The sequence below is a fragment of the Pseudomyrmex gracilis genome, unplaced genomic scaffold (assembly GCF_002006095.1).
Source record: "Pseudomyrmex gracilis isolate BER0280 unplaced genomic scaffold, ASM200609v1 scaffold_116, whole genome shotgun sequence".
Classification (NCBI taxonomy): domain Eukaryota; kingdom Metazoa; phylum Arthropoda; class Insecta; order Hymenoptera; family Formicidae; genus Pseudomyrmex; species Pseudomyrmex gracilis.
This window is the reverse complement of record NW_018020700.1, coordinates 508,590-519,818: the sequence shown is the minus strand read 5'-3', so window position 1 is coordinate 519,818 and position 11,229 is coordinate 508,590. Positions and strand designations below refer to the sequence as shown.

Genomic DNA, 11,229 nt, shown 5'->3' with positions numbered 1-11,229 from the left:
TTTAACCTCACGTTTCTCTGCGTATTTTCGATCCGTGGTTCTTTCCATTGTGGAGGCATTTCATCGTCTCTCTCTTTCTTTTTAGAGGCTTCTTTACACAATCGCTAGTTTTGCAATACCGATAAGCGAACGGTTACTCACGCGATCTCTTGACACTTTAATGCTTCGCCCCCCCCCCCCCGGTAATGTCACTGATACACGAATGTAGTCTTGACAGACAATTAGCGCTTCTCTTTATTTGCTCACTTTGAGATATTTAATGGAGGGGTAGANGTTTAAACAATCATTTTGTTAACAAAGAAATGATGTATACATCAATTATACAATTTTAATGTTTTACAGAGAATTTTAGAATACATTATTATTTACGGAAAATATTATTTTTTAAATCTTATTATCACGTATGTATTAATTATATAAACATGTATACGTATGTACATATAATTTATAATGCAAACATAAGCAAGAAAAAAAAATGGTACTTAAAATTTTCATGTATATTCTAAAATCTGTATCGATAAAGATGCGTACTGCTTTAAAAAATTTTTAAGTAACGTAAAAGACAAATAAACTTATCGAGATTCACGTAAACATAAACTTTTCTCGCATGGGTTGTTACAAAATGTTTTAGCTTTAATATCAAGCCAAGAAATTAATCAGGTTCAAGGCATGTACACAAGGTCATATTTCTTTCTGTTTTTTAATCAATTAATCAATCCATCGCCAAGGAGAGAAGTTCGGGTCACCCAAGTAAAAAAAAACTTGACAGAAGATATAATTATATATGCGCGGTACAATTCAATTGACTGATAATAATAAATAACGGATGATAAGATACGATAAGGTGACATATCAAGACATTAGAACTCATAAAATAAACTCGGATCTTTTTCTAATATTTCAACGTGGCAAGTCAATGTGTCATATGACAATTTTCGTTCTGTTGTTCTTAAAAATAAATAAACAAAAATTGATTATTTCGAGAACACTATTAATAATTCACATGTTTTGAATACAATTATAAATTTATTTATTGGGCATATTACAAAATAAAATATTTATTATAAAATAAATTAAAAAAAGAGAATAAATATTTACAGAAATTAGGAATCTATTGTAAACACAACTACACGATGCTGTTATATTAAAAAATTGTACGATAATTATAAAAGTTGCATTTTTAGATAATTGTACATATGAGAAAAATACTTATAAATTTATAAAACTATATAAATACTTGTAAATTACAAAAATTTAGAAAATTAAACATTTTTTACATGTATTTTATCGATTTACAAGACAAACGCGACAACGTGAATTGTTCTAAATGTTTACTTACGTGGTCGTCTGGTCGCAATGAAGAGAAGATGTTTCGCCAACATGTTGAAGTACAACCGCGACGATTCGCGAACTGATCGAGAATTGCAAATCGAACTTACGACCGCTCCGCCGTCGTATCAACAGTCGCCGCGCGGCGACTGCCTGTCTACCAACTAGGTTTTCTCCTCGTTTTTAAACCGATAACGGCGTNTTATCATCGCGCCACACTAAAAAGTCGAGTTCGCGGCGAGTCATTCGACGAATCATGACTGTCACGTGAAGTTCGCAAANCTCTTTTCGCGATCNTCCGGTAACGATTACCTTGATCTCGTGGATAGAGTCAAAAAAATCGTNATATCGCGAGAGATAAANTNAAATCGGACNGATTTTTGGAAAGACGTGATCAAAGACACAATGACAGTTGAAACGTACAGAATTCTTGTATAAAAATAATAATGCGTCAGTTTTCTGTGTCGCTACATTAGTTCTTACTCGAAGTACTNACAAGTGTACGCGAGAGAACGGAGACTTTTCGAGAAAAAAAAGAACTTTGGCAGGGAACAAACGCAATTATACGATCCGGTCGTGNCGACCGGAGTGCACTGAAGAAACCGGAATCCGCACNAAAGTATTTCAATCCTCGCAGCGAAGATTTTTGTTTATCGACTTATTATCGTGCCGGGATAAATATCGCGTNTGATGCAATCCGCTTGCTTATTGAGCCAGCTAATAACGCTGATAAGGGTTAACAAAGTAAGTCTTTGCTGGGAGACGAGTCTGCGTGGGAGTTTTCCGCGGCGCGTTAAAGCGGAAGATACTCGCCACCCCCCTGCGATAGTCGCCTGTTTGGGGTGGAAAGTTTCAAGATATTTTATGATTTGTGTCCTTTCCCTCTTTGCTTAGATCTCGAAACAAACAATTACAATGCGAAAGTTCGATTGATCGGCTCTAGTCCATACATTATAATTGGCGCGGACTCGCAACAACATCGTAAAACGATATTTTATATTTCATTAATTTTCACAAATGTTTATTACGGTATTTATAAAACAGTCACGTTAGGGTTTAACGAGTAGATAAAAGAGAAGATTTTATTTTGAGAAGTGTGTCAAACGCACGTTTCTTCGCGGTGAGATAAAACTCGATTTGAAACTCGAAAACTATTGAACTCGAAAATATTCCACGCACTGTTGTTTGAGAGAGAACTCGATGAGTGTCGACAATGTGAAACGCACACCGACGAGGTTCGTTGGCCGCAGCTTGGAAGATCGATTGTATGTTGTCGGATAAAAAAAAAAAAAACCAAAAAACAACGTGATCAGTGCTCGTATATCTCCGGTATTGTATCTTTGTTCCGCGCAAGCGTGAAAAAATTAGCAGAGATTTCTCGCTGTCGTCATTGCGGGTGGACGATCCGACGATTTGTCGGTCTTTGCTCCCGTTTGTCGTCGGTTCATGGGAAGTGACGTGACATCCAAGCGGCACGATCCAAGCCGCCGTCTTTTGCATAACGCGTTGCAATCGCTCGCGCCGATATCTCCCCCGCAGCTTCGCGCTCCAATTCTATCTGATTAGACCTTGACGCGATCCTCCGACTCATTCAATCTATTTTACGCGATGATCTCTACCGTTGTTATCTGACAACGGAGCGTCTCGATTTATCAAACTTGCAATTTTCCAGCGGGAAACATCGCGCGCTAAATACCGGATTTTCGACGAGAAAACATCGCTATTTTTTTAGATATCGCAAAAAGCTTACCGTGCAGCAAAATTTGCAATAACAGACTCCCCGATCGAAAAACAACAAGTTGTATATTGTTTTAAATGTCGATTTTTTGGGAGATTTATTTTTATAAGTGGATTTATAGAAATATACTAAAAAAAACATTTGCACTCCATCAGAGTTGAACTAACAAAAAAATAGTAAAACTATTGAACTGTTTCCTACACCCCCCCCTCCCCCTCAAAAAAAGATTATATTTTATACTGCACTTTTTAAAAAGCGTGAAAAAAGTTTAGATTGATTTAATTTTAAAACGTTTACAAAAACGCTTATAAAAAACTAGTTGCTCACCGAATAACTTAATCTCACTGACAAGAAAACTAGATAAAATCAAGTCTAATACCAAAGAAACTTTGAGAAGCACGTACTCCAGTACAAATGTACTTAGTACTGTTAGTCATAAAAAAGTGACATTATATCACACTCCCCGAGCGTGTAATCGTTTTCATAGAGCCTATCTTGTTCACGTGTTTTTTTTTTTTTTCAAGTGTAACTCGGCTTGTGCGGATAACAAAGAAAGAGTTTTGTTATCTCATCAATATTGCAAAACTAGCATTGCCGCCTTATATCAATAGATACTCCCCAGTAAGCATCTGTGTTGTTATCAACATACTTCCAAGCGCAGTTCTCGAGTTGTTTTGAAATCCGAGGAATTCTCAGTTTAAATTACATTGATCTTGATTAAAAAAAAACGTAAAAAATAGAAGACAAAGTCGTTGAATCGACAATTTCGCTTCATATCGACATTGCAAAACTGGCATTGTCGCCGCTAATTATTCTGTAATTGCGCTATCGCGTTCTTTACCAGATTTCTGTATCGGTACTGGAGTATTTGAGCACTCTGACCGGTTCCAGATCCGTAGCTCTCGGTCTAGGACTGGTCGGCGGTACTGATGGGATATTTGTTGACTTCATGTCGAAGGCCGCACTGTTGACGAGCCGCGGCTCCGGACTAGAAACCGTCTCGGGATAATTGATTCTCTCCTTCAACAATTCCTCCTGTAACTCCTCCGAAGGCGTCCTACTGATCTTAGACTTTTCTGTCTGGCTCGCGGAGAATTTCTTAATGAACATGATGGGACTGTTCGCCATGCGATAGCTTTCGCTGCGCTTTACTTTGCGATCCGCTCTGTCGCTCCGCACCGAGGCGGATTTCTTCGCGGCTCGCGCGTCCGATTCCGCGCAATCGACACTCGCGTTCTTATCAGCACTATTATCGCAGGTATTAGATTCCACGTTCTCCTCGGCTGTATTCTGACTATCGGATTTCTTTCTACAGAAATTTGGAGTATCGAGGTCCGAAATTAAGAGTTTCTTACCTAATTTGGGCGTGTTACCGGTCGGTCGTAGGCTCTTTGGATAGAGATCCGATTTCTCGAAATCTAGTCGCAAACTCGTGGGACTCGGACCGACAGGATGATCGAACTTGGGCGGAGTCACGCGCGAAACGTTCGCTTCGGGAGCATCACCGTTGAGCTCCGGCGAGTGATGCTCGTCACGATCTAATCTTTGTTTGGTATCTACTTGCGCGCCCGCATGACAGATTCCGATCTTGTTCGCAGACGCGTTCGGTTCCGGGAGTTTAGTGTTATTATTGCACGGCGCTGGGTTCGAATTGTCCAGAGGTTGCCTGGACTCGTCCTTAGAGCGTGATGATGCAATCGCAGAAGCGCGTGCCTCTAATCTACTGGCGCGGCCGGTGCAATCGCGGTGCTCGTCAGTGCCGGACGTCGTCTTACCTTCGTCGTCTTGCACGTTGACGTAAGCCCCGCGAACCTGTCTGTGATGACTGGTCGGGCTCGTGGGGCCGACCACGGTCGCCGGTGTGCGTACGTAATCTGGACTAGCCGCGCGATCGGGACTTCGCGCCGCCCGAATGATCAGCTTGCCCAGCTGGGGCGACGTTGGCGGCGTGGACGTTTGGATGTTTGTTGGACCGTCCACGGCGTCGCTGTTCTTCGTGACAGCGCGAATGTTCGGCATTGCACGGTGCAGCAACGGTGACGGGCTTGGTGACACTCCTTCTCTCACAAAGGGACCTGAAAATTAACGCAATTAACGTATTCTAATTTCTTGAAGACAACTTAAAAATATAATTTTGTAAGAATTAAAAGCTTTCTTCAATTGTTATACCTGGATTAAATGTCGTATGTGCTCCTTTTCTCCTCTTCAGACTGTCAGACGAGTAGACGACTTTGCCCTCGGAGTCCAGAGTGACTCGAGCACCCTGTCTCTTCCTCTCCAACGACGAGTCCGGCTTTTTCGGTAACTCGCTCAGACTGACGTATTCCGCGTCTTTTTTGAAGATATCGGTATTGGCATAGGTTGCGGTGGGTCGAACGGCAGTCATGCCCGACGACGAGGACGACGATGAAGGTGGACCCGCGGGACGCTTGTCGTTGTTATTCCTCACGTCGGCTATGGTCACATAGTCGCCGGAGTCCGCGTTCGACACCTCTTGCACAGCGCCGCTCTTCGTGGTGTGCTTCTTGCCCGGAAGTACGCCGCGAAGCTTGTCCAAAACGCCGCTCAGTGGACTGACTTTAATTGACAAAGACTGACCCATCGTCGCGACCGGCTTGTCATTATTATTGGCGGCAGCTGCCGGTAATACCTGCACGGTAGCATACAAATTTTTGTCTTGGCCGTTGATCACCTCCATCTTGGAGGTGCCGACGGTGGCGGACATGAGCACCGATCCGCCGCTCTGAAGATCAGTCTTCCTCGGCTCGCTCGTCTTCTTCTCGCTCTGTTCAGTGTCCTTCGCGTGTTCATCATCGGATACGGGCGGCGTGATCACGCACATCGACGGAATCCGGCTGGTCGTTATCGCCGTCTTCGAGCGGATTCTCTCGATCCGCTCGCAACCTTCTAGATCGCTGGATTCCGAATATTCGAATTCGGAGCACGAACGACCGGTACAGGCCGGACTTGAGGCGGACTCGACGGGCGACGAGGACGTATTGTGACCGCTGTCGGGCGACTCGTCGCCGGTTTGATTTTGACCATGAACCTGTTAGTAAAGTAGAGCATATCGACCATCTAAGTTCCTTTTACACAAAAAAATAGGCGAATATCTTCATATTCTTCTTTGAATAGTTAATCCAGAGATTTAGTGAAGTTAAACTAGTGTACAAAAGGTTGATCGTACCATAGCGACAACTGTGAGACTGGACTTGCGTTCGGGAGGTGGGGGTGCCAAAAGCGCCGTGCAAACCGTTCCAGCTGAACTGGTCGTCGTCGAGGTCGATCCTCTACCGAACAATTCGTACTCGTTCTCGACAACCGGCGACGTTGGGTCCGAGCCAATGTCATTCGATTTGGTCAAAGGACTCTGTGGCATAGGTTCTTCCTCTCTGAGCGTTTTCAGACCCGAGTCCATGTGAAACGAGGTGTAATATCCCTCTGTATCGCAAGAATACACCGACGATGTTTCCCCATCGTCCGAGAAGGGCATCACCGTAATGTCCTGGATGATATCCGGGGTCAGGGTACCTTCGGAGGTTACCGACGACGAGGCCGAAGTGTCTCTTCCCTTCAGTCGTCTCATGTGGCTTAAAGCTAAGGAAGTGGAGGACGTGCCGATCGAGGCTGTCGTCGTTGATCTGAAACAGTATAATAAAATTCAATAAGTGTTTTTTTTTTAAGTCATTTTGGAACAGACTCTTAGAGATGTTGAAGAAACGAATGTCTTCTTTTTTTTCTTACTTAGGCTGATGCGTAGTGGTAGTGGTCTCGCTGCCAATACTGGCCCTTCCGCTTTCGGACGAGGCGCTCCAGTTGCCGGAGCTCGAGTGCGGCGCGTCGTCGCGGTTGCTGCTGCCCTTTCGTCGTTCTCGTCTCTGGGCGGCGCTCTCGCGCAATTTCACGCTCGGCTGTTTGTTGTCCGTACTTGGCATCGACACCGGTATGCTGGCCGTGCTCTTGCCGCTCGAACTGGACGAGCTGGGCTTTCTCTCGTGCGACTTGTCCCTCTTGCGTTTCATGGTCACCGTTTCGTAGATGTTGACCTCATCGGGCGTTCGCGTTTGATTTTGCGCTTGTTCGCTCCTCTCTGTAGTCCTCGCCGTCGACTCCTGCTGCTGTTGCTGCTGTTGATTCGATTTCGGACTAATCAACTTCAATCTAGACATGCCCCAGGCCTTCAACGTGTTGAAATGCGACTTCTTCTCTGTAGGCGAGTCCTTCTTTGCGGTACCCAGGATGTCGGTGCTCGCCGAACGATGCGCTCTTGGCGTGGCGTTTGGCATTGTCTCCTCGGGCTCGTCGCCAGCCGTCTCTCTGCGGGCGATAAATAACGCAAACGACGTGAGCACGATGTAGAGTAGACGCCGTAGTGAAACGCGATTTGCATGACGCCTTTAAGGAGCGGGAGAATTTATGCGCGCGCGGTATGATTAATCGAGCGAACCGCGCGACACGCGGTTTTATTACAGATTTATTATCCGCGTGTATTTCAATTGATACACGAGTTGAATTACCGGGACGTGTGGGAGGTCCCGATGTTGCGCGCGTGCGATCGGAACCGCGCGATATCTCGCGACAACGATATCCGGAGATGATCCGCAAGTATTATCGCGGTAATGGAAATACAAAGGTACATACACGCGGCGGCGAGTAGAGGGAGAGATTCTCTCCGTGCTCGGACGGCCGCGAAAATATGAGCGCGAGTTTATCGAGCGTGACAAATCGCCGACTATTTTCAAGGCATAGATCTCGGGAACGACGTTCGCAGCAACAACAGAACTGCGTTACGCGATGAATCCGAGCAAAATACATACGCGAACGTGTTTATTGTGTTGTGAAAGTTGAAAAGGATTGCAAGCATCTAGCGAGGGTGTTTTTTTTTCAAATGACGAAACTTCTTACAATTTTTTTACGATGCACTAAAAAAATTATAAAAAAAATTGTTTCTTTATTACACGCAAAGATTGCAAGCACAAAAAAACTGTAATTTTCAAAAAAAAAAAACGTTTAAAATACTATTAGAAGAATGTAAAAATGCTCATGTGAGTTTCCGCAATTCTCAATAAAGTCAATGAGACAACACTAACCCTCCGATTGCTTGTCGAATCTCTTTCTGATCAGTGCCGGCGATCGTGTTTCGTCTTTTTCCTCTGGGTCTGCGTGGCCGAGACCGTCTCTTCACATTTGTCGTTTCCTGTGTCTCCGGTCCTGACAGCAAAGATCTCCTTCTCATCGACATCCTTTCGAAACCTCGTCCGCTCACATCCACCGCCACTATTTCCGCCGGGAATCTACGATAAAAGCGTATATTTCGGAATCACAATAGAAAGTTTTATTGGCCTGTCGTTGGTAACAAAAATGTATTTCTTTTTTTTTTTTTTGGCAGAATATAGTCAGCCATTGATCTTGCGTAGTTTCGACAGTGGAAAACTTTTTCCGTTTACACGAACGACGGTTTTCGCAATACAATTCTTTATCCGCGGTGATATATCAAATGCGACACGTTGAGATAAACCGCTTACTTGAGCGCAATAGCCTGAACCTGTTCCTCGGGGCTAGGTAGCTTATGATCGACCGCGTCGTCGCAGGTCGTGTCGCTCAGAATCCTGGACGCGCAGTCCGGCGGTACGGTAACGTCGCCGAGCGCCTCGGCGGATGTCCATCTTCGCAGATCCTCGATAGCGGCCGGCTGCAAACAGCGTAACACATGCAATCAAGTCACCGCCCCCTTCTTCGAGATATCTCTTTCTTGCGCACGGTCTGTTACACCGTTTTCGCATAATTATCTACAAAGTTTCCCTTATCTTTGTTAGATAAGCACACGCACAAATGGTAAAATATATCTAAGAAATTTAATCGGAAATTTTTATAAGAAAAAAATAGAAAATAGGTGCAAAAACAATTGCGTTATTTTTGTTATTTAATATAAATATAAAAACTATTTGTTATTAATGTAGTTATTTATTGTTGAAAAATTTCTAGATCTCTCTCTTATGTAAAATAATTACACGAAGCATTAATTTTTCGCGAAAACTTGAGAAAGTGATTGTTGTCATATGTACCGTCGTGTGAAAGAGATGTACCATTTTGTATCTACATATCTATATCGTATTCGCTTATGTATAACGTGCGTGTGTGTGTGTGTTATGCGACCCGTGTTCGCGGGGGAACACGTAACGAAACGACTCGCTGTCTTCCGCGGGATCCGGGAGTCCGGCGAACAAGAGGTTCGCGCGTCCCGTTCGCCCCCCGCGCGGAAACTCGACACCGCGCCGGAGGAAGAAGCGCGTGTTTCACGCGTCGCGGCGCATCCGCGTTGATGCTAACCCATTGTGAGGATTGTCAATCCTCGCCGACTGGGCAAGGATTTCACGCGCGGGATACGGAACGGATCGTAGTCGCTGACGATCGCGCCGCCGACTTTTCCACGCGATGCACTCTCGTCGCTGCTCGCGCGACGACCGGTCTGCGAAAAAAACAAAAAAAAAAAAAAAAAAAAAACGATTCGCACACCAGAGAGTGAGGGCCCTAATTTCGCGCACTTCAAGCGCTATATAAATTTTTGGAGACTTACGATCTTCCGTTATTTAAGAACACTATTATCTCCGTTTTTGACGGTTGTAAAAACCGGTTTGATGCCGGCAGTCAAGTGCAGAAAAACAATGTTGCCGAGTTTAACCGCGACACGTTTGACGTCAAACGCGGAGAAAACGTTGTCTTGGACAAAATTACGTTTCGGAAAAGAAAAAAAAACGGGGCTCAACTGTACGAACTCTTCAATTACGCGGTGAAAGGCAATTACGTCGAATTAAGTAGGCAAAGCGGTCAGATTTGAGTCCGCTATAGATATAGTCGGAAGTTAATGTCTCAGGTCGAGAATGATTAAGTCGTGCGGACGTCGCGTAATCTCTTCGCGTTTGGTTGTTCGCGATAACAATCAAGTCGTTTACCGTCCCATATTTGTCTCGTGTTTTTTGTAACGTGAAGTGTGTGTGTTTCTGTAACGAGAAATCAATCGATTCGATTTGCTGATACGAGAATCTGGACTGTAGAAAATCGAGAAAAAAACGCAAGAGTATCAATTGGTCAGCTGATACATCACGACGCTCGGTGTGACGGAAAGAGAGAGAAGTTTACTTACGACTCTGGATTCGATTTCGAGGCTTTGATCCCGTCTTCTTTTACCGAGAATCGGCGTGCAGAGAAACATGTCCATCGAGCTGCCATCCCTCCTCAAAGAGTCTAAACTTCGCACGGCGACTATGGCGGCGAGCTCGTACAGCTCCTTGAGGGCCTTCGGCCGCGTGTCCGGCGTGAAGAGTCCCGTCGATGGTTTATTCGTGACGTGAAAATGTTCCGTTCTCGTCGCGAAAGTGCATATATCCGATTCCGCTGTAACAAAATCATCGGTTTTTTAACTCTCGTCGAGAGATCGTAGAGTCAATTTCAGGTTTCGACTGCCACGTGTGGTCGCGTGTAATTTCCATCATTTTATCCCCTCTCCCAAGCATCGCAAATCATGAACGTGTTAGTTTTCTTTTCAAGATTATTTTGTATTGTTTTTTTACTAAAAAAAAAAAAAAAACAAGTGAGAGAAAGATTTATCGTGACGCAAAAAAGAGGACGTTCGGTTGTGGAATCAGGATGGAGAAAAAAAGGAATGTCTCGCGCGCCTCACATCAAATTTAAGAGACGCCCTCACGACTGCGGCTCTTTTTCTCGTCTCGCATAATGGAGTATTTTAGCTTCGTAATATACTTTTTTTGCCGGTCAAGTGGTGGCGGGCGATATCACGCCGCTGACATATCTTAACTGTAAACATGTTCCATTCACGGTTTTTTGCGCCGCCAGCACACGCATCTCAGGCGTAGCCATGAAATCGGTAAGAAAAAGCTTAACTCACGCCATCACCCGCGCTCGAGGGGGCGTGCTTGATTCGACGTTTCCGGTTGTTTTCAGAAACGGTTTCTTCCGCGACCGAAAGACCGACGGGGTCTTAATTTCTGACGACGAGGCTCTTACCCAACGATTTCAATTACACGTTTGGGGCCAGTGATATACACATGAACAAAAAAAAAATACCGTAAACTGACTTACTAAATCTTTGCTGAATTATTATACAAGGTGTCCGATAATGGCCGTATCACCGCTCGTGGGCA

The 11,229-nt window shown here is 44.4% G+C and overlaps 1 protein-coding gene across 1 annotated transcript in view; it reads right to left on the bottom strand.

Annotated features, from left to right (window-relative positions):
- Window positions 1-1,339: 1,339 nt before the first annotated feature.
- LOC109856368 (serine-rich adhesin for platelets) overlaps window positions 1,340-11,229 on the bottom strand; it is a 59,799-nt gene continuing 49,909 nt past the window's right edge. Inside the window, exons 2-8 of the mRNA XM_020431540.1 lie at window positions 10,212-10,462; window positions 8,593-8,759; window positions 8,158-8,361; window positions 6,812-7,384; window positions 6,255-6,708; window positions 5,237-6,116; window positions 1,340-5,142 (exon numbers count right to left, since the gene is read on the bottom strand). Of these exons, the coding sequence (XP_020287129.1) occupies window positions 3,905-5,142; window positions 5,237-6,116; window positions 6,255-6,708; window positions 6,812-7,384; window positions 8,158-8,361; window positions 8,593-8,759; window positions 10,212-10,462 (3,767 nt within the window). The 3' untranslated portion in view covers window positions 1,340-3,904. The remainder of the gene's footprint in view (window positions 5,143-5,236; window positions 6,117-6,254; window positions 6,709-6,811; window positions 7,385-8,157; window positions 8,362-8,592; window positions 8,760-10,211; window positions 10,463-11,229) is intronic.